The 23,030-nt window shown below is 45.3% G+C and overlaps 1 protein-coding gene across 1 annotated transcript in view; it reads left to right on the top strand.

The window, feature by feature from the left end:
- Positions 1–23,030, top strand: part of PDSS2 (decaprenyl diphosphate synthase subunit 2) — a 260,395-nt gene that overhangs the window by 225,389 nt on the left and 11,976 nt on the right. The window contains exon 7 of the mRNA XM_040983851.1: positions 1,577–1,609. Coding sequence (XP_040839785.1) covers positions 1,577–1,609 — 33 coding nt within the window. The remainder of the gene's footprint in view (positions 1–1,576; positions 1,610–23,030) is intronic.

Raw genomic sequence — 23,030 nt, 5'->3', positions numbered from 1 at the left:
CTCTCCCTGCATGATCCGGGATCCCATATGGGCGCCAATTCATGTTCCAACTGCTCCACTTTTCATCCAGCTCCCTGCTTGTGACCTGGGAAGGCAATAGAGGATGGCTTAAAACCTTGGGACCCTGTACCTGCATGGGAGAATTTGAAGAAGCTCCTGGCTCCTGGTTTCAAATTGTCTTAGTTCCAGCAATTGCAACTACTTGGGAAGTGAACCAATAGAAGACCTTTTTCTCTGTAAATTTTGATTTTCCAATAAAAAGTTTTTTATAAAGATCTTAAAACATAATTACTTTATTTTTTTAAAAAAGGTGCACAAAGGTAAAACTGGACCAAGAAGAGTACTACCCTGGCTTTAAAATTTCTACAAGAACTGACTCATGCTGCTTTTGCTACAGTGTATCTCAGCACTAAGTTCCAACTCTTCTTAGTTCACTTAAAGTCTTAGATCTCTGAAAACATTTGACTGGAAACCCTAAGTTATTTTTTTAATAGTATATTGATTTCAGAGAGCTTTAGTGTCCTTGGAAATGTCCAAATCACAATCTTGGAGTGGTTTGTGATAGCCTCAATAGCTATGAAAGAAGTATAGAGTATTCCACAAGAAATATTCTTGCCAAAATGTTTAACCTAAATCTAAGCAGGCTTCTGTAGACCGAACTTGCAGCTTACAAGCCAAACACAGACAAGCTAAATGACACAATGGAGACTTACTCATAAGACAACTTAAAGAGACCTTTTTTCATAAGAGAGCTGTTCTGGTCTCCAAAAGTGACTGGTTTCCATGAAAAGAAGTTAATGGCTTTTATTTTCCTTTTGTAAAAAACCATGAGGGATTGGTTGAGATTTCAAAATCTATGAGGAAATATTAAAAGGTGCAATCTGTGAATCTTGATGAATTCTGATCTGGGGGAAAAGCTACAAAAGATACTCCTGAAAAAATGGGGAAATGAAATAGTGGGTGAGCAATGAGTAAATATGGGTTATGTGTTGGGTAGTATGGTCTTATTGTTAGTATTTAAAATTTACTAGTGGTCATGTAAAAAATGCTGGGGGCAAAAAATGGTGTATGCTGCAGAACGTAGCGATGAAGATCATGATGTCCAAGTTTAAGCAGAGTGTGCTTGTTGTCCTGTTCTCTCAACTCTTCTATATGTTAAAATCTAAATGTGGAGAGATCCAGCCTCTGGCTCGTTCCCCAGTTGGCTCCAACAGCCGAGGCTGAGCCAGGATGAAACCAAGAGCCAGAAACTTGTTTGTCTCCCTCGTGGGTACAGGAGCCCAAACACTTGGGCCATTATTCCATACTGCTGACTCCATGAATTCTTCAAAATTTTTCAAAATTCTTTTGCACCAAAACAAGCTTATCTTTTAGTTCTGTTTTTCCATGAACTTCATGAAATACTGGTGTGTAAGGTTTAATCAATGTAAATATACATATATATGCACACACACATATATGTGGGAGGAAAAAAGAAGAAAAAATTGAATTCTGGTCTTTGACAAGCAAAAGTTACAAAAGCACGAAATAGTTCATAAAGAATTAACAGGCCAATCTTCTCTTTCTTCTATTCCAGGCTCAAGAAAAGGGAAGATTAGACTACGTGAAGGTATGTAGATTTTATACACAGTGCTCAGTTTTAGACATTTAAATTTGGTGTTTCCATTTATATTTGAAAGGTCCAAAGAGGATTATCTCATTCAGAGCTGAGTGACATTTCCTGTTAAGCAAAAGACAACAGTAGCACGTCTAAGAATCACTGAATATTTAATGTATTTACTGAGTGCCTATTTTATTGCAGACACTGTATTAGGTATTAGGAATACAACAGTGAACCAGAGAAAATCATCCTGGATATTTATAATCCAATGGGAAAAATAGGCAACTAAATAGATCCATAATGTATGCTATATATTATATATATTACATAATGTGTAATTTAATGTTGGATGCTGGTACACACTGTGAAGAAAAATAACCAAGGTCACTAAGCATTGTTGAATAGAAGCCTGTGGCTTAGACACACAAGTGGACTTCCAGCCCAATCAGATAATACCTGAGAGGCACCATACAGGACTTGCTCAAACTGCTAAAGGAGAGAGTTCACATCACCTGTGCAGCTTTTGAAAACACACGTGCCTGAGCACTAATGCCTTATAGCCTCTTTCACTAAGATCAGAATTCCCCGATGCCGAGAGCATGGCAGGGGGCAAGCTGGACGGGTTTGAAAAAAAGTCTGCCCCAATCGTCATGACACAGACTGCAGAAGCCGGAATCTCGAGTGTCACTGCAGGCTTGGGAGCACGGTTGGGTCACATTCTGTTTTCCCCTCAGGAAAGTGGAATATGTAGCAGGTGCACAGCATGCATACAGCTGCTTGGCTGTACAGGAGCATGTCAGCCAGCTGATTGATGCAACAATCAGGAAGATCTAGGAAGGAGGGGGTAGCGGGAGTGAGCACACCTGTACTCCAGAGACAAGGAGGAAGAAAAATGACCCAGAAAGGCTCTGCTCGCGGAAACCCACAAAATCCTGGGCCAATCTGGATTGGTGCATGCCTGGTGGTGACCCAGTTCGCACATCCACAGCTCTCTTTGCCTTGCTCAAAATGCAGTGTCTCCTTCTGTTTGATGCACAGTCTTTAGCTTCCTTCGAGAGTAAACTGGGAAGCAGAGGCACCACTAAGCTGAAGGCTCCCAGACCTGTCCCTCTGCAGTGCATGTCTGCTGAACCCCATGCCATACTTAAGCACACACTCTGGACCTACCTTAAGGTCTTCAGTAGGCATACGAGCCCAGCGCGTCTTCAACTCAAGCCAGAACTCTCCTGGCCATCTCTGGTGGTTTTCCAATTACGTTATATTTTTAGAACAGTTTTGGGTTCACAGCCAAGTTGGCTGAAAAGCTTGGAGCAGTCAAATACATAGCCGCCCCTGCTAACGTATCCCACACCAGAGCAGCACATGCATTTGTAGCCATCCATGAGCCTCCACTGGCACATCCCCACCCGGCATCCATCCATCCATTCTTCATGTTAGCACTCATCTCAGCACTGCGGCTTGGCCCTTTGACCTAGTCTCTGTCCTGTTGCTGCCACTGTTGACTCTGAAGAACTGGCCCGGTGAGCAGCTGCAGCACCTCCCTCCCCCTGTGTTCTGTGCGCACATCACACCTGCTTTGTACCCTGCGTTTTCCTAACCAGAGCCCCTCCTCGTGACCTTTCTCCCATTGTTCTCATGCCTGGTCCCTTCATCTGAATCATTGTAAAGCCCAGGCTCCCTGCCTCTCTTGTCCATGCAGACCCTTCCCAGCCAGAACGTCTAACTATATCACAAATCACAAGGTCTCAGCCTCCCCCACTCAGTGCCCTCCAATGGCTCCCTGTTGCCAGTGCAGCACCTGCAGGGCTTGCTTGGGTCAGTGTCTGTGGAGTAGTATCTTGCCTCCTGGAGAGAGCTTTGTCACCATCTTCTGCTCCAGCAGCACCCATGACCATGATATGGATCGCTTACCATCCTCTTGCTGTGCCCCCTGTTGGGAATGCCCTTCCCCCTTTTCCTGGCACCCTTTGTCCACTCATCCTCAAAGGAAGCTTAGTTTCGTTTCACCTCCTATAGGAAGTCCTGAGCTGGAATAAGTGCTCTCAGCTCAAGATGTATACATGATCAGTTTACAGAAAAATCATAAACTGTGAGTTCTCCCAGGACAGGGACAGTGTCTGACTCTTGTTTGTATACCTGACACCCCAAACAGTGCTTGGCACTTGGTAAATTGTTGAGTAAGTGAGTAAGTAAGTAAGTAAGAAGGTTGGTGCTATGGTATTGTAGGCTAAGCATCCGCCTGCCTACTACACAGCATCCCATATGAGCACCAGTTCGAGTCCAAGCTGCTCAACTTATGATCTAGGTCCCTAATTATGGGCTGGGAAAGTAGCAGAGAATGGCTCAAGTCCCTGGGCCCCTGCACATCCTTATGGAAGACCCATAGGAAGCTCCTGGCTTCTGACTTTGGACCAATTTAGCTCCAGTGTTGGCCTTTTAGGAAGTAAACTAGCAGATGGGAGATTCTATGTGTGTGTCTCACTGCCTTTTAATTAAAAAGAAAATAGAAGGAGGCCAGTGCTGTGGCACAACAAATTAAAATACCAGCTGTGGTGCTGGCATCCCATATGGGCACCGGTCAAATATCTAGCTACTCAACTTCCGATCCAGCTCTCTGCTAATGCTCCTGGGGAAAGTGGAGAAAGACAGCCCAAGTGCTGGGCCACTGCACTCATGTGAGAGACCTGGAGGAAGTTCTAGGCTTCTGGCTTTGGCCTGGCCATGCAGCCATTTGGAAGAGGAACCCACAGATGGAAGATTCTCTTTCTCTTTCCATATCTTCTCTCTCTGTATAACTTTGCCCTTCAAATAAATTTTTAAGTTCTTTAAAAAATTAAAAAGATAAAATAGAAGACATCTGAAGTAAATTGGGAATATGTAAATTGCAGCAGTAAAATATGGTATCCAGGCTGTGATCTCAATGAAGAGAGAGAAAGAAAGCTTTTGAACTAGGGTGAAGGTTTCAGCAGGATAGAAAAAAACTGCTTAGGAAGCTTGTAGTAAGCCAGTCTGTAGAGAAAGGATGGATGTCACTGTGGTGTTGGAAGCAAGCTAATATGCGAGTGAACCAGTTAGGGAATAGAGTGGCTGCTTATTTATAACTCAGAGGATGCATCTGGGGTTGCTAATTGTGGAAGCAGGAAAGTGGAAAAGAGAAAAACTCCAGTGCACAGATTAAGAGCACCCCTGGACCAAGCATGGCTCTGTCACAGACTCACTGCAAAGTCAGACCATCTGTCTTTGGTCCTCCCTCAGTTGGTTCAATACTAAGTGAGCCATGGAGCATTATGCTATTCACTCTCCTAGGCACGTTCCAAATAGGAAGAGACTTTTTTTAAGGCTTATTTTCATCACCTTGAAAGTCAATAGCTTCCTCTGCTTTACTCCCTAGATGGCCACCACAGGCAGGGTGGGGCCAGGTCAAAGGCAGAATCCAGGAACTCCATTTCACTCTGCGTTGTGGGTGGTAGAGGCCCGAGAACTTGAGCCAGCATCAGCTACCTCCAGGTACATTAGCAGAAAGCTGGATGGCAAGTCCAGGAGCCTGGACTCAAACTGGCCCTCCATATTGGATGCAGACATCACGAGCAACAGCTTAATAGGCCACTCAAGTCTGCTGCAGTGCCAGCACAGACTCAAGCTTCATCCACCCAGCTGGCATCTGTTTACTATATCCAGAACACCATGCCCGTGCTAAGATGTCTGCCGTGAACAAGACGGCCAGGGCGTGGACTCAAACCTCCTTGTTTCCAGAAGCTACCACCCGTTACACTCTTCCACCTTCCCTCTAAACACATGGCATGGTCCAATAAGATCAAGGTTTATTGACTTCTTTCTTCTGAGATGTAAAAATCTTGGAAGGCAGGAGCCCCAGTGGCCTCACCAGTGGCTGCATCTCCCTCCCCAGCACGGGCTCACACATGGGAGTGGCTGACAGGACTGTTGTGTCCATATCACATCAGAAGTGTAGAAGGCTGTGAGAGGTCTGGGATCAAATACTGTGGACTCCCATTAGCCACTTTAAGGATGTATTGACTACATAAGATACATACAATCCATGTCCGTGTTGCCCAGGGTTACCATCCCAAAGTGCTCATGCCCAAAAACCGAGACCCATCCCCAACCCTTGAACTTGTAGGGCTCTTCTGATAAAGACCTAAACCACCTTGTCTAGACTGATTGAGCTAATTAATTGAGACCCTGTCATGCTTACACCCACAGAACATAGGGGGAAAGATGAGACCTTCGTCTATCAAGTAACATGGAGATGTCTGTGGGGTGTAGCTCTCAGTGTTATCCCCTACGATGGCTGTTGCAGGCACTCAGGAACACATGACCCAGGGCCTCTCATCTCTGCTTCCTGTAATCTCGCTGCCCATGACCCTCTAACCAGCCTGCCCAGGCCTCCTCTGTTGGGCTTATCAGTAAAACAGTGTTTTAGAAACTCTGTGGCGGTCTCAAGAAACTCTTGTGAAATGCATTTGTAGAATCGTTATTTCCAAGCAATGAGTAGTTTCCCAAAAGCCACCTTTTGTCTGAAAAAAAAAAAAGTCAGATTTCAAGAAACCTCAGGGCATCATTTTGGTCATGCACTCTGTGGCTTCATTTGCCATCGTGCACACACTGTCGCCCTGCCTAGCGGGAAAGCAGGGCAGAGCAGGGAAGAAGTGATCGTTTCAAACCCTGTCCCAGCTGGATCTACTGAGTGTTTGTCACGTTCAGCACAACAGTGGCCTGGTCCTCAGACACTCAGATAAGAAATTGAATTACCTTTTAATTGAATTGCTGTTGAGGTAGATCCTGGATATGGATGCTTTCCACTGCAGTAGTGCCTTTCATCCTGAGATACCAAAGCACTTGACAGCTGTTCATTCATTAAACAGCTCCCCCTAATTCTGAAGGTAATCATCCCAGAAGCCAGAGTCCCCCCGCCCCCTACTGAAGCTCACCGCTGAAGGTAGGGAGAGAGAGAGAGAGAAAGAGAAGCCATTTCACCACGTGAGGCAATTGCACCTTGGTCATTCCCAAGCTGAGAAAACAAGGAACATCTTGCTGACCTCGTTAAAACTGCACAAGCTTTATTAGACAGAAAGTAATTCCCAGAAGCTAATTGTAGCCAGAAAAACTGATGCTAAACAGTTTTGCTTCTGTGCATGGTGCATTAATTACAGTGTGCACCCAGGGTGTGTGCGTGTCTCAGACCATAGCATGTTCCTTGGGCTTTCGGCCCACAGGGTAAGCCCAGTGGATGGAGTTTGGAGCTAGAGAAGAGTGCCACCTATTGAATTGCAGGGAATCTTGGATATGCATGGATGGGGACTGATGGAGAAGCCACTCAGACCACATTCACACTTGGCTTGCTATGGTAACTAACGTGAATGTCCAAAAGAAAATGAATGTATTGACTCCTCTGGCTTAGAAAAACCTCTCGCAACGTCTGTGTGTTTTCCCCAGCTGGAGCTAAAGCGTCTGCCTGTAGTGGAGCCCACTGCTACTTGAAACAGGCATGCTGCTAGAAGACGGTGGCAGATGGTATTTCTGCCACTTCAGGCAAAACATGGCACCTATGGTTCAACTTTGTACAGTCTTCATCTTTAATATTCAAAATGCTTGTTTAAATATCTCCATCATAGAGACACAGACTTTTCTATCATTTCTTTTTAACAATTGGCTTGAGATACACAAAGATGAGTGAATATCACTGGATCCGTATAGACCTTGTTCAGCACTGTAGGGCCGGCCTCCTCTGTATTCTTGCACCAAGTGCCTAGGACTGTGCTTTTACAACAGGCTTTGACATGCATGCTGATTGGGACACAACAATGACTTGCAATTGTGTGCATTATGTTTATCTCTGGTCTGTAGTACACATTTCATAGATTTTGCCCCAAGATTCAGAAGAGCAAAGTGAATTTTGTGTTTTCCTTAACATCCTCTTACAGGGTTCATTGTAAGCAGAGAATCAAGGTTCTGTACTCAGGAAAGAAAGCTCTGGGCAGATAGCAGTTCTTTAAGCATCTCGTTCTCTGGCCGAATGCATGAGGCATATTCTTAGAAGGAGGGGGGCATTTGCTGTCATTTTACCCGGCTTTGCCAAGGGTTCCTGAGCCGCCAGTCCTGGCCCTGCCCTCCCTGGCCTTTCAAGCATCAACTCCCAGCAGCTGCTGCCCTCCTCTGCCCTCCCCACCCCCAGAAGTCCTTGTACATTTTGTTTTATTATTAAATGCATTTCCATAGGGTACACACTTAAATTCTCTTCCCACCAGCCAGTGGTCATGCCCACAGACATTTGCATATGCATGCTCATATATCACCACTCTCCTGTAAGAAGGAAAAAAAGAGAGAGAAAGACCTTTCCCTTCTTGTGGTTGTCTGATCCTGGGCTTGCCCTTCTGGTCATCTCTTCTTAGTATTAAACGTAGCTGCTATAACCAATTTGCTGCCTATAAAATCCAAGATTCTATTCCTTTTAAAACCTTCAGTGTGGACATTTCCTTGGTTAGCATCATTGTTCTCCTTTCTCAGACAAAGCCCAGACTCCTGCATTTATTTATTTATTTCGTTTTGGCAGACAGTTCGAGCTGCTTGTTCTTTCCCATAACCCTAGCTAACTGGCTCGGAGATTCTCACGTTGGCACATTGAGAGAACAGATGTTGCTGTGTTTTCTCTTCCCAGTACCCCCTTCTTGGACAGATGCTGCCTCGCCTACCCCAGGACCGTACATTACCTCCTTTGGTAAAACAACGCCGCACATGGTCATTGCGAGGCGAAGCGTCCTGCTTCCTCCAGCCTCCCAAAGAGGTCCTCACCTTTAGGGTTGCTGTTTTAGCAAGAACACTGGAGACTGGATGGGCACACTGACTAACCCTCCCCTTTCTTACTATATAAAGGGCTACTGGTACAACTAGGAATTTGTTTATAGCAGAATTTAAAGGGGAACAAAATGCAAATGCAATTGTTATTTGGGCACAACTATGTAAAATTTTATATACCCCATAAAAACTGGAAGGCAATATGTAAAACTACAAATAAAGGCATTGCGGTGATAATATTTTAGTATGTTTTGAAAAAGAAATGCATTATACCCTTTCCTTGGAAGTGGAATTTTTTCAGAGTATAACCTAAGTGAGTAAGAATTGACAAATAGTCTGGAATCATACTTGTCATGCACATAACCAGAATTTAATTGCAGGTTCCTCGGGAATTGCTCACTTATACATTAGCAGGCAGAAATGCGCAATTGGAAAATGTAAATTTTGAACTCTGGATATTTGTGCTGGGTCCTAAAGAGTTATTGAAGGATCAGAGGATGACTGAAGAAACCTAGTCTGCCGAGCAGGCCTTGTGTCAGTCTGGTGGCCTGCCAGCCAGGAGAAGCACTAGGAACATCTGCTACAGCTGCCACCACAAAGTTCTAAATCCCCCCTCGCCCTGCAGGTGGGGTTTGGCACAGCAGTTGGGCTGCCACTTGTCGCCCCTGCATCTATCAGAGCACCTCGGTTTGAGTCCCGCCTGTCCTGAGTCCAGCTTCCTCCTAATGCACACTCTGGGAGGTGACAGGTGATGGCTCAAGTACCTGTGTTCTGCCACTCGAATGAGAGACTCAGCTTGGGTTTCTGCCTCCTGGCTTTGACTTTGCTCAGCCACACTGTGGCTAGCATTTGGGGAGTGCGCCAATAGATGAACCAATGGATGGAGCATCTCTCCGTCTCTGCTTCTCAAGTAAATACATAAAAATCTTTTCAAAAAGAGAGAATGAAATCTACCCCAGGCAGTTATATTTAAAAAAACAAAACAAAACAAAAACTCCGTACTGCCTATTTCTCTTTAAAAAAAAAGAGAGAGAGAGAGAGAGAGAGATATTTATCCCGGCGCAATGGTGTAGCGGTTAAAGTCCTTGCCTTGAACATGCCAGGATCCCATAAGGGCACCAGTTCTAATTCTGGCGGCCTCACTTACCATCCAGCTCCATGCCTATGGCCTGAGAAAGCAGTTGGCGATGGCTCAAAGCCCTGGGACCCTGCACCCACATGGGAGACCCAGAAGAAGCTCCTGGGTCCTTGCTTCGGATTGGCTCAGTTTCAGCCATTATGGCTGCTTGGGGATTGAACCATAGGATGGAAGATCTTCCTCTCAGTCTCTCCTCCTCTCTGTATATCTGCCTTTCCAATAAAAATAAAATAAATCTTTTATTAAAAACATTTTTAAAAGAGATATAAAACCAGTTATTTGCCAACAATATTTCATGCAGATGTTTTTTCTTGCAACAATATTAGATTCTCCTTAGTCTATTTAAGTCAGTTGTTGAAACTACAGCCTTGTATTCAAATCCTCTTTAAAATACAATTACTAATGTTATTATAAATAATGGAGAAATAATCAGTTATCAATTTCTCTCTATAAGAAAGCATAGAAACTTTTTGCATAAATTTTATATTAAAAGTGAATTCTAGAGATAGGCATCTTGGCACAGTAGATTAAACCATCACTTGGACGCTCCTTCATCCCATATCAGAGCACCAATTATAGCCCCGGCTGCTCAGTTTCTGATCCATCACCGTGCCAGTGCACATGGGAAATGAAAAACAATGGCTCAAATACTTGAGTTTCTAGTAGGGTTCTTGACTCCTGTCTTACCCCTGGCTCAGCTGTGGTGGCCATTTGGCCAAGGAAAATTAGGTGGAAGATCAGTCTGTCTGTGTATGTCTCTCCCTCTCTCTCTGTCGCTTTGCGTTTGACGTAGACCAAGAAGTGTTTTTAAAAAGGAGAGTGCTAAACACAAGCAGTAATCAGTTGTCTTAAATTAGAGCTGTGCCTTTGCCTGAGCCCTCGGCACGCGCCTTCTGGACACTCCTTCACTGCCCGGCATCAGGCTGATTTTCCCCGCTGCAAGATTCAAAGTGTATTATTTTGCATTTGTCCCCAGTGACTATCATCTTGCTTTGATGATCTGTTCTTCTAATTTCTGCATATTATTTTAAAATTAGATTCTTATTCTCTGAGGTGTTAGCAATCCCACACACCTCAGTGGCATCCAGATTTAATGATCATAATCTCCATTCCCCTGTGGGTATGAATAAAATTATTATTTCAGTGTTGGGGCTGGTGCTGTAGTGTAATGAGTTAGGCCACCATCTGTAGCACCAACATGCCGTATGGGGGCTGCATGACCATATTGTCATTGGTGCAAATCTTGGGTGTTTCACTTCCCATGCAGCTCCCTGCCAATGGCCTGGGGAAGCAGTGTATAATGGCCCAAGTGTTTAGGTCCCTGCACACATATGGAAGACCCAGAAGAAGCTCCTGGCTCCTGGCTTCAGCATGGCCCAGCCCCAGCTGTTGTGGCCATTTGGAGAGTAAACCAACAGATGGCATATCTCTCTCTCTCCCTCTCTCTCTAAGTCAATCTTTCAAATAAATAAATAGGTAAAAAGTTATTTCATGCTTGCAATGAAAGAATCTCAACTGAATTTGAACTGTAGTAATGCAACAGGGTGGAGGAGTCCACCATGGGGGGAGGGTTTGGGGAGAGGTGAGGGGAATTTCAGTGCCTATAAAACTGTGTCACATAATGCAATCTAATCAATTCTTTAAAATTATAAATAAATAAAAACATAAAAAGTTATTTCAGTGTTAAGTCTATGATATCATAAGACATACCATCTTCTCATTGTTAGCCCAAATACTGTTTTCAATATTATTAATTTTTGTTTATTTAAAAGGCAGAGTGGCAGAAAGAGGGAAAGATCTTCCATTTGCTCATTCACTCCCCAAATGCACATGATAATCAGGCTACTGCAGGGCAAAGCAAGGAGTTAGGAACTCCAGTCGCTTCATGGCAGGAACCCAGGTGCTGAAGCCGTCATCTCCTGCACTCAGAGCACATTAACAGGCAGCTGGAGTATAAGCAGAAGCAGAACTTGATCCCAGGCACTCCAAAACAGGATGCAGCCATCCCGAGTGGCAGCTTAATCCACTGCACCTCAAAACCCCCACTGAAATGCTGTTGACTCTGTTAAAGTATACACATGTATAAATCTCTCTTCCTTCTCAATTTGATGATCTTTGGTTTATAATGGTATTCTTGTGGCCTGGGGAAGCAGTCAAGGACAGGCCACAGCCTTGACCCTGCACCCGTGTGGGAGACCTAGAAGAGGTTCCTGGCTCCTGGCTTCAGATTGGCTCAGCTCCAGCGTTGCACTCACTTGGGGAGTGAATCATCAGATGGAAGATCTTCCTCTCTGTCTTTCCTCCTCTCTATATATCTGACTTTGCGATAAAAATAAAATAAATTAAGAAGAAATATATAATGATATTCATAAAATGTTTATTTCGTTCATTTATAGGACAATCTCCTACTCTTACAAACTACTTTTTTTTTTTAGATTTTTATTTATTTTTACTGCAAAGGCAGATATACAGCACTCCCCAGTTGGCTGCAATGGACAGAGCTAAACCGATTAGGAGCCAGGAACTTCTTCCAGGTCTCCCGAATGGGTGCAGGTTTTCAAGGTCTTGAGCCATACTCTACTGTTTTCCCAGGCCTCAAGCCAGGAGCTGGATGGGAAGCAGAGCAGCTGGGACACTAACCAGCACCCATATGGGATGCTGCGTTTGGAGGTGGAGGATTAATCAATTGAGCCATCATGCCAGCCCAAAAATCTACCTTTAAAAAAAATTTTTTTTTAATTGTAAAGGCATATTTACAGAGAGGGGGAAGACACACACACACACACAGGTCTTCTTTCTGCTAGTTTATTCCCCAAATGGCCACAACAGCTGGAGCTGAGCTGATATGAAGCCAGAAGCTTCTTTCCAGTCTCCCACATGATTGCAAGGGTCCAAGGACTTGAACCACAATCCTCTGCTTTCCCAAGCCATAAGCAGACAGCAAGATCAGAAATGGAGCAGCCAGCGGTAAGAGCTGCTGCTCATTTGGGATGTCAGCACCTCAGATGTAGAATGACTGTGCTATGCCACCATGCCAGCCCCCAAACGTACCATTTTAAATATTCAGACCCCTAAAAATGTACATATTTGCATACTATCTAACCCTAACCAGACAGCTAAGGCAGACTTGGGTTGTCAGTGAGGGTCAAATTTGGCTGTGAACTTAAAATGATGTGTGAAGGCCACCACAGTGCCTGGCACGTAGTAGGCTCCCAGTAAACATTTGTTAAATGTTGTGCGAATGACTCAAGACACCTGCTTGTGCTTGTAAGTCATAAGGCATATTTGATTCCACTTTCATTCTTTTAAAGATTTATTTATTTTTATTAGAAAGGCAGATTTACAGAGAAAAAAAGACCTTTCGTCTGCTGGTTCACTCCCCAAGTAACTGCAACAGCCAGAGCTGAGCCAATCCAAAGTCCAGAGCCAGGAGCTTCTTCTGGGTCCCCCATTCAGGTACAGAGTCCCAAGGCTTTGAGCCATCCTCCATTGCTTTCCCAGGCCACAAGCAGGGAGCTGAATGGGAAGTGGAGCAGCCAGAACATGAACCAGTACCCATATGCAATCCTGGCAGGGAGAGTAGCTAATTGAGCCACAGGTCTGGATCTTACTCCACCCCTCCCACCCCTGCTCCCTTCATTCTTATTTCCCCCCAAGTATGCTTTTAATCCAATGCTATCTCCTCAGTGCCTGACACCCCCCTAGGAAATGAAGATTCAGGGCCCAGTGCGGTAGCCTAGCAGCTAAAGTCCTCATGTTGAGAGCTCGGGGCTCCCATATGGGCACCGGTTCTAATTCCGACAGCTCCATTTCCCAACCAGCTCTCTGCTTGTAGCCTGAGAAAGCAGTTGAGGATGGCCCAAAGCTTTGGGACCCTGCACCCGCATGGGAGACCTGGAAGAAGTTCTTGGCTCATGGCTTCAGATCAGTGCAGCACTGGCCATTGCGCTCACTTGGGGAGTGAATCATCAGACGGAAGATCTTCCTCTCTGTCTTTCCTCCTCTCTGTATATCTGACTTTGCAATAAAAATTAAAAAAAAAAAAACCTTTAAAGAAAAAAAAAAAAGAAATGAAGATTCAGCTAAGGAAATTTTTTGTCTGGAGAGCCAACCAGAATGCACGGCAGGTTGGGTCCAGGGGAGCGCTCTGCACTGCCGGGCTCTCCGTCTGGTGTGAGGAGCCACCTGCACACCTGGGCGTCTCCGTGCAGCTGAGCCTGTGTCATTGCGCTGAAGCAGTGAGTGTGTACATCTGAAGGAGGTGCTGTCTCTTTCCTCCTGGTAAGACACCATACAGAAGCATAGGCTTTTCACCATTATTGTTGTTTTGCTGTTTGCTTTTGAGACAGTTAAAAAAAAATAGAGAGACTTTTGTGTAGATGCTGGAATATAGGCCTAGTAGGTTAGATAGATTACATCCTAGAAGCAGATTTCCAGTCCTATTCCAGTTGGATTTCCATTCCTATTGTGCGCAGAATTAAGGATTTTTGTGATTTCAAGTGGTTTAGTCTACTGACAGCTCTGAGTCATTTAGCTCACATCGGAAGCTGTCCCACTGTTTCCCACACACTGCGCGCCCTGTTCGGCCTCCCGCAGCAGACAGAGTATTGAATCCTGATAACGTGGTCAGCCGTCTCCTGGAGTAACCGAGTGAATGCGGCCTCACGATTTTCAGATAAAATTTCTGCAGTAAAAGTAGAGATCACAACATAACTTAGTGGCATCGAAGACATTGCTAAGGATTGTGAGCTCCTGGCCCTTTGTTTCTTCTGGCTTTGTGAAAACTCCTCCCTGTGCAGTAGATCGCACTGATGCCAAAGCCAGCCAGCTGTCCCTCTAAGGTCGGGTAGTGCACAGTGCAGTGGTGCCCCCTGTGGAAGTTTCCCCCATCCGAGACCTAAGGAAATGAGTGTAACTTTGCTGAGTTTGTGCGTGTCTGTTTAGGACAGCTTGTAGCCTCTCTCTGAGCTCTGCTTTTTCTAAGAGTCGTGCCACTGTTTGCATGTGTTTTGATGGGCAGTATGTTCAGAACACACCCCAGCACCTTGATCAAATGATTCTCCTGGATGCTGTCTCTGAAACCCCTCGTTATACAGAGAGAGCTCGGATCCCCTAACAGCATTAGCTTTCATCTCGCAGAGTCTGGCTCCTTCCCAGCTCTGCTCATCCCACTGTGTGTGCTGTTCACACCATACAATTTCTGAGCAGTGCCCAACCCAGAAAGAAGTCATGTGCCAGCTCTAATCTTGCAAGCATCCAGAGGATCAGGCATATTACTCTTTAACATAGTTATGACCTGAGAAATGAAATTGATCAGTGACTGACCTAGGAATTAGGGTGGCTGAATCAGTGCAGTAATCACAGTAACATTTTTTTTTAAGCTTGTAAGCATTCTTCAGCCTGGCAGGAAAGTTTCACCGATGTTACCATTTAAAACAAGTTCTCATCACCAAAGGTGGAACAGGTCGAAGAGAACGAATTCCCGTTCCATCACATAGAGGCCTCCTGCCTGTGGGAGAGTTGAAATCGTGCAGATCAGTTTATGCTGACATGGCAAAGGTAATAACATCTTGACCCTTTTGATCCCTGCTTTGCTCCCTGTCTGAAGTAAACTACCTAAAAGACATGCAGTTTTTATGGTGTACATTTATTTTGTTAGTAGGTAGTTTTTCTGTTGTGAATTCATACATGGTGCTAAGCTCATTTTGTGTCAACTGTATGTTAGGACTTCAGGACTCCAGGGTCACATGGATGGTAGTTGTCATAGTTTGGGGCAAGTGATTTTTTTTTTAAGATTTATCTATTTTTATTGCAAAAGCAGATATACAGAGAGGAGGAGAGACAGAGAGAAAGATCCTGCATCCATTGATTCACTCCCTAAGTGGCTGAGCCAGGAACTTCCTCCAGGTCTCCCATGCGGGTGCAGGGTCCCAAGGCTTTGGGCTGTCCTCCACTGCTTTCCCAGGCCGCAGAGAGCTGAATGGGAAGTGGAGCAGCCGGGATTAGAACTGGCACCCATATGGGATCCTGGCAAGTGCAAGATGAGGACTTGAGCCACTAGGCTACCGCACTGGGCCCGAAAGTGATCTTTAAGTATCAATATCTATGCCCACAGTGATGGACTTATGACTGTTTATGAGGAACTATGCTCTTGTAATGATGTGGGAGAACTCAGTGTGTGGTGGGGTGAGATTTGGCGAGGAGGTAAGGGAAATCCCAGGGCCTATAGAACTGTATCATAAAATGATAAAAATAAATGAAAAAGTAAAGTGGAAAAAATAAGAATAAAATGTTGACATAAAATAAATATCAACATCCATATACTGATGGATGTGAAAAATTGGAACATAAGAAGAAGATAAGAAATGTCAGATATGGACTTAGGTGAAATAATAGAAACCAAGGCTCAATCTCACCTTGTTTATATGTTTTTCAATCCCAGGACCATCTGATGCCTGCCTGATGTGAGTGCTCTTGCCCCGCAGTATTCCCTTGATTAAATAGCCAGCACAGTGTTTGTCATGAGATTACTTACAGTTTATTGATTCCCTACAGGCAGAATGGTCCATTATTGCAGCCTACAACCTGTGACATGTTTAGCTTGTTGGATTTCTATCCTAGAGTTTGCTAAAAAGCTTCATGGTAGTAGCCATGGTCCTCGTTTTGCTTTTGTTCAAATCCAACATATAGAATTAACTCCTCTTAGAGGTAGGATACTAAAATTAAAAAGTAACAATTACCTTTAAGTCAGAGTATACATAAACCCATAATTGTTTAGAAATCAGCTTTCTCTTTGAAAAACAAAAAGCAATGATTGCTTTTCCTGTAAAGTTAATCCTAAAAGGAGTGTAATTCCATATTGGTAACCTTAAACACCCATCCTATCATACACTGTTGACAGTGTGTAAACTAGGGGAGATGTTTGGTGCAGAGGGTAGACCTTCACTTAGAATGACTACACAGGTATTGAAGTACCCAGGTTCCAGCTCCATTTCCCATTCCAGCTTCCCCCTAGTGCATACCCTGGGAGGCAAAAGGTGATAGCTCAAGTTCCTGGGTCCCTAACTACTGTGTGGAAGACCCAGATTGAGTGCTGGGTTCCTGGCTTCAAACTGGCTCAACCTTGGCTGTTTCAGACATTTGGGAAGTGAGCTAGCAGATGGAAAATCAATCAATAGCCAGATAGATAGATAGATATATACATACATAAACACTGAAAATATACACACATCTATGTATATATCTATGTGTGTGTGTGTATAAACACACTTCCTCCATCTTTCTCTGTCACTCTGCATTCCAAAAAATGAAACTTAAAAAATGATCCCAAAAGAATAGTGCTTTGGCATAATAGCTAAGATGCCACCTGAAACACCAGTACTGATATCCAAGCTAACACAAACCTTTGGAGATAGCAGATCAAGCATTTGGGTCCCTGCCACCCACATGGGAGACCACCACTGAGTTCTGGATTCCGGACTTAGCTGGCCCAGCTGTGGCTCCTGTGTGCTCTGGGGAAAGGAACCTGTGGGTGGGAGGGATATCTCTGTTTGCCTTTCAATGCAAAAAAAAAAAAAAATGTAGGCTGGCACCAGTGGGTCTGCAGCACCAGTGACCCCTATGGTACTGGTTCAGATTTTGGCCGCTTCACTCCCAGTTAATGGCCTGAGAAAACAGCTGAAGATGGCTCAAAGTCTTGGTACCCTATACCCACGTGGCTGACCCAGAGAAAGCTCCTGGCTCCCAGCTTCAGACAGACCTAGCTCTGCCATTGAGGTCATTGGGGAGTAAACCAACAGATGCAAGATCTATCTCAATTTGTCCTGTCTCGTTAACACTGCCTTTGAAATAAAATAATAAGTGATTGTGGCTAGTGCAGTGGTATAGCAAGCTGATGCTTTACCTACAGTGCTAACATTCTATATGGGTGCCAGTTAGTGTCCCAGTCGCTCCTTGTCCCCATCCAGCTCTCTGGTTATGGCTTGAAAAAGCAGTGGAGGATAGCCCAGGTCCTTGGGACCCTGCATCTGTGTGGGAGACCTGGAAGAACCTCCTCGCTCCTGGCTTCAAATCGGCTCAGCTCTAGCTATTGTAGCCATTTGGGTAGTGAACCACTGGGTTTAAGATCACCCTCTCTGGCACAGCATGGTGGCCTAGTGGCTAAAGTCCTCTCTTGAACGTGCTGGGACCCCATATGAGTATCGGTTCTAATCCCAGCGGCCCCACTTCCCATTCACCTCCCTGCCTGTGGCCTGGGAAAGCAGTGGAGCACAGCCCAAAGCCTTGAGACTCTGCACCCATGTGGGAGACCTGGAGGAAGTTCCTGGCTCGTGGCTTTGGATCAGTGCAGCACCAGCCATTGCAGTGAAACACAGCAGAAATGAGTTCCTCAGTAGCTGTCCCTGTTGGAAGAGAACACCTGACGAATGCTTCCTGTTACAATATTTCTTTAAAGTTCCCTCATGACATCAGCTGGAGGATTGGGCTCCAGTGCTCAAGGGCCACCAGATCCTCAAAACAGGAGCATTTTGTCCCCTCCTGGAGTCCAGCTTACTTCTTGGGACTTTCGGTTCCAGGACTTTGCAAGGCAGAAGGAGAGCACTGTAACAAATATCATAGACTCCCATACAGTTATACAGGATGTTTGTCATCTCACACACATGAGCTTGTTAAGGAATCTATACAATACCTTAAAAAAAAAAAAAGACTTAATTTTGGGCCCAGTGCAATAGCTTAATGGCTAAATCCTCACCTTGCATGCATGGGACCCTGCACCCATGTGGGAAACCCAAAACAAGCTCCTGGCTCCTGGCTCCTGGCTTTGGATCAGCACAGCTCTGACCGTTGAGGTCACTTGGGGAGTGAAGCAGCAGACAGAAGTAAGATCATTCTGTTTCTCCTCTCTGTAAATCTGACTTTCCAATAAAAATTTAAAAATAAAATGAAATTTTAAAGGACTTATTTATTTTTATTGGAAAGACAAATTTACAAAAGAGAGAAATCTTCAATCCCCAGATGGCCACAGTGGCTGGAGCTGAACCAATCTAAAGTCAGGTGCTTCACCCAGGTCTGCCAGTTGGATGCAAAGGCCACAAGTACTTAAACAATTCTCCACTGCTTTCCCAAGCCAAAAGCAGAGAGCTGGAACGGAAGTGGAGCAGCCAGGGCAGGAATCGGCACCCATGTAGGATGCCGGCTCTACAGGCAGATTAGCTTGCTATGCCACCATACTGGTCTTCTACAGAATAGCCTTAATGTGCAATGCAAATCATATATTATTTGGGTTTTACCAGCTGTTGTACAAAAGAAAAGTAACCTAACTCCTTAGCACAATAAAAATGGTATAACATGCCCCAAATTATATTTGCCATTTTGAACTCACTGAAACCTTTAGAATGACTTAATACTGCATGATGAGGTTAGATTTTAAAAAATAATAGAGATACCCTAAGGCAGTACTTGGTCCTGTTGCTCTGTGAAACTACTCAGTGTTGGGTCTGGCACAATAGCTCAGCTGGCTAATCCTCACCTTCCAGCACCAGCATTTCATATGAGTACCAGTTCGTGTCCCAGCTGCTCTGTTTCCCAACCAGCTCCCTGCCTATGACCTGGGAAAGCAGTCAAGGGTGGCCCAAGGCCTTGGGACCCTGCATCAGTGTGGGAGACCTGGAAGAAGCTACACCTCCTGGCTTCAGATTGGCTCAGCTCTGGCCATTGTGGCCATTTGGGGAGTGAACCAGCAGATGCAAGATCTTTCTGTCTCTCCTTCAATCTATAAATCTGGCTTACCAGTGAGAACAAATAAATCTTGTTTTGTTTGTTTGTTTTTTCTAATAAAATTTTATTTTAACATTCTTTACATAGTTAATTAGGGTAAGAAGGTTCAAGGGCTACAGGAAAGTGGATAATACTAGTATGTTTTCCATATTGTTACCTTCATGTTTAAAGGGGGGTATTAAGGGAGAAGGCCCACCCAATTTCCCACCCTCCCCAGGTCCCGGATGTAGGGCATCCTCTGAGGTTCTTGCTCAAGTGGTTTTGATATTGCAACAGTTATGAATTGCTGTCAATCTTGCCACTCCAAGCACTATGCAGTCTTTGAAAAATCCACTGATTGACATAGTCCACCGTAGCGGAGATGGTTGGTTGACCTGTTCCGTCTTCTCTCTTTTCTTCGTCAGGGTTTTGAGTCCAGCATTTAATTAGGAAGATCTCCAAAGAAACTTCTTGTATGTGCTAACAAGTACAGGGCCTGGCACCGTCCATCGCTCCAATCAGCTGGTGGTTGCAATTGCTAGGTTGGTTCTGTTCTCACTCCCGACTTCCACTGGAACCAATGGGTGTTGCAGTCCAGCCTGGTTCTGCCCAGCACATACTTGGCCCTCACATAAACCAGTGGGAGCTGCAGCCTAGTTGGAGCGACCCACAATAACCCCCACCAGGCCCACCCCCTACCCTGGTTTGCCAGTAAGTGTAGCAGTAATCCAGTCTGTCCCACACCCCCTTCCACCCCAGCCGCTATCTTAGTTTTATGGAAGTGGTGACCCAAGAGGGATGAGCCCACTATTTCCCTCCCAGGCCTCTCCCACTCCTAGATTCCAGCTGATGCTGTGGCTAAGCCCAAACAACCCTCGCCCACTTTAATTTTGTTTGCACCAGTAGGAATAATCTGCCCAGCCCGGCTTCTCCCTGATCTAGTCCACATGAAGCGCACAGGTGTGGTAGCTCTGCCTAGTCTGGTCTGCCCCCATTCCAGCTCATGCTCTCCTGCGGAAGTAGCTGTCCTGCAAAGGAACCCTCCCTTATTCCCCTGCCAGCTCTGCCCACTTCCTTTCTTAATCTCAGGCTGGTTGGGCGCTGCGGTCCCTTCCAGTACAGGCAACCTCACCTCGGCATTCCATATTGTGCACTAGTCTTTGTTGCGACCGAACCTGGCCCGACCCATACTGGTGCCTGGATTTGCCAGTGGATGACGTGGACAGCTTCAGCCTGGTCTTGCCCCCACGTCTGCCAATTGTATGCCAGTGTGTAGCTTTCCATGGCCTTTTCTGGGCTGTTACCTATCATGTTGCTTGCACTTACCTGCCGGGTCTGTGTCCTGCCAGAGGAGTAGCCCAGGCTCCTCCATCAGAACCTCTCCCAATGCCAGGTTTCACGCTTACCAGTGGGTCCATGAGCCAACCCTACTCAGTCTACCTCCTGTCCTAGCAGGAACTGTGGCTTTTCCTGACTGGCCTTCAACCCAATCTGGTTCTTGCTGTTGGATGTTCCAGCCCAGCCATGGTTTGTCCATACCCACGTATGGCTCACACATGGCTCAGTAGGGGTTTGAGACCTTGCCTAGTCCATCCCACATCTGCCCTGGTCCTCCAGAACACCAGGGGGAGTCGGGGTCCGGCCCGGTTCGGTGCATCCAATCCCAGTCCACACTTGTGCCAAGGGAGACTACAACCATTTCCAGATCAGAATGCAGCCCCCCTTCCAGGCCACTCGCCTCTTGGTGGGAACCTCAGCCCAGCTAGGGTTGTCCCCTTTGCTCCCCAACCAGGCCTGTTCCCAGCCATAGATCACTTGCCTACCAATGGATGCTCTGACTCAGCTTGGCACAGGCCCTCCCCTGTCCCGAACGCTGCCTTAGACACTATGGCTTAGCGTCCCTAGCTCCTGCAGACCAGTAGGTACAAGAGCCTAGCTCGGCATGACCTCTACTCCCTCCTGGCTTCTAGTTTTACTTGTGGGCTAAGGTTTGCTCAGTTCTGCCTGATCTACAGCTGATGGAGCTACTTTTGCAGGACAAAAAAAAAAAAAAAAAAGGAGGAAGCAAGGAAGAAAGAAATAAGTTAGTCTGTGTTTTTTTTGTAAAAATAGAGTTTTGTTATTCAAGGATACGCATTTAACTATCTTGATTTTGCAGTTCAGTAGTAGATGCGATCAGACCTCACTCTTGCTTGATGCCATTTTGTTTTAGAAAAAAACCTAATTCTGATATAATTGACCAGAAGGATGTACTTAATCAGTTGGGATATTTATGACCTTTTTCTTAACAAAAAATGCAGAAATTTTCCACTTCCCATTCCTGTTGACATTTGTTTTGCAACCATCTGGCATTTTGAGTTGGGTGAGAGAAAAAATGTATATGTTGTCATAGAGGTACATAATTAATCTAATGATGGCTTCCGTTTTCTGAGGTCCCTATAAGTATTGCTTTTTTCCCAAGCTGGGTTATCTGACTTGAGCCATTTTTTCCCAACCTGGGATTTGAATTTTAATACATTACCCTTGTACACAAGCATGTGAATGGTATTGTTTTGTTTTGTTTTGTTTTAAGATTTTTTATTTTTATTATTTTTTTGTTGGAAAGGTGGAGAGACAGAGAGGAAGATCTTCCGTCCAATGATTCGCTCCCCAAGTGAGCACAACGGGCCCGATACTATGCCAATCTGAAGCCAGGAGCCTCCTCCAGGTCTCCCACGCGGGTGCAGGTTCCCAAAGCTTTGGGCCGTCCTCAACTGCTTTCCCGGGCCACAGGCAGGGAGCTGGATGGGAAGCGGAGCTGCCAGGATAGAACCGGCGCCCATATGGGATCCCGGGCGTGCAAGGCGAGGACCTTAACCACTTGCGCCACCGCGCCAGACCCATGAATGGTATTGATGATAACCTAAGTATGCATTGCTTCTCATGTGAAATTGTTTAGGAATAAAAGAAAGGCACCAGGCCTGGCATGGTGGCCTAATGGCTAAAGTCCTCACCTTTAAAGCGCCAGGCTCCCATATGGGCGCCAGTTCTAGTCCCGGCAGCTTCGCTTTCCATCCAGCTCCCTGCTTGTGGCCTGGGAAAACAGTCAAGGATGACCCAAAGCCTTGGGGCCCTGCACCCACGTGGGAGACCTGGAGGAAGTTCCTGGCTCCTGGCTTCGGATCAGTGCAGCACCGGCTGTTGCAGTCACTTGGGGAGTGAAAGATGAAAGATCTTCTCTGTCTCTCCTCCTCTATATATATCTGACTTTGCAATAAAAATAATAAATACATCTTTTTTAAAAAATGAAAAATAAAAGGCACCATGGCATCATGGTTAAGAGCAAGAACTCGGAGCAGGCGTATGGGCTCTTAAGGCATCGCTTGGGGGATATTGGAGTATCTGTATTCAAGTTCAGTTCTGCTCCCCAGTTCAGCTTTGTATCATGTGTGCCTGGGAGGGATCCGCTCACATCGCAGGGTCCCTGATGCCCGCTTGGGAAACGTAGAGCAATCCCTGACTCCTAACAGCAGTAGACCCAGCTGTGCTTAGGATTTGGGAAGTGAACCAGCAGATGGACTCTCTGTGTCTGCCTGCCTTTCAGATACAATGAAAAAAAAATCAAAATTTAAAAACAAAAAAGAACAAGAACTCTCTTCTTGTGTTACCTAAGACAGCTTATTCTCACCTAAATTGGTTGTCATGTTCAAATAGATGTTACCATACCCCATTTCTCCTGATCCA

The sequence above is a fragment of the Ochotona curzoniae genome, unplaced genomic scaffold, assembly GCF_017591425.1.
Source record: "Ochotona curzoniae isolate NIBS_2020 unplaced genomic scaffold, NIBS_Ocur_1.0 contig_3819, whole genome shotgun sequence".
NCBI classification, from domain to species: domain Eukaryota; kingdom Metazoa; phylum Chordata; class Mammalia; order Lagomorpha; family Ochotonidae; genus Ochotona; species Ochotona curzoniae.
The sequence above is the reverse complement of the archived record's forward strand: the minus strand, read 5'-3'. Positions and strand labels throughout refer to the sequence as shown.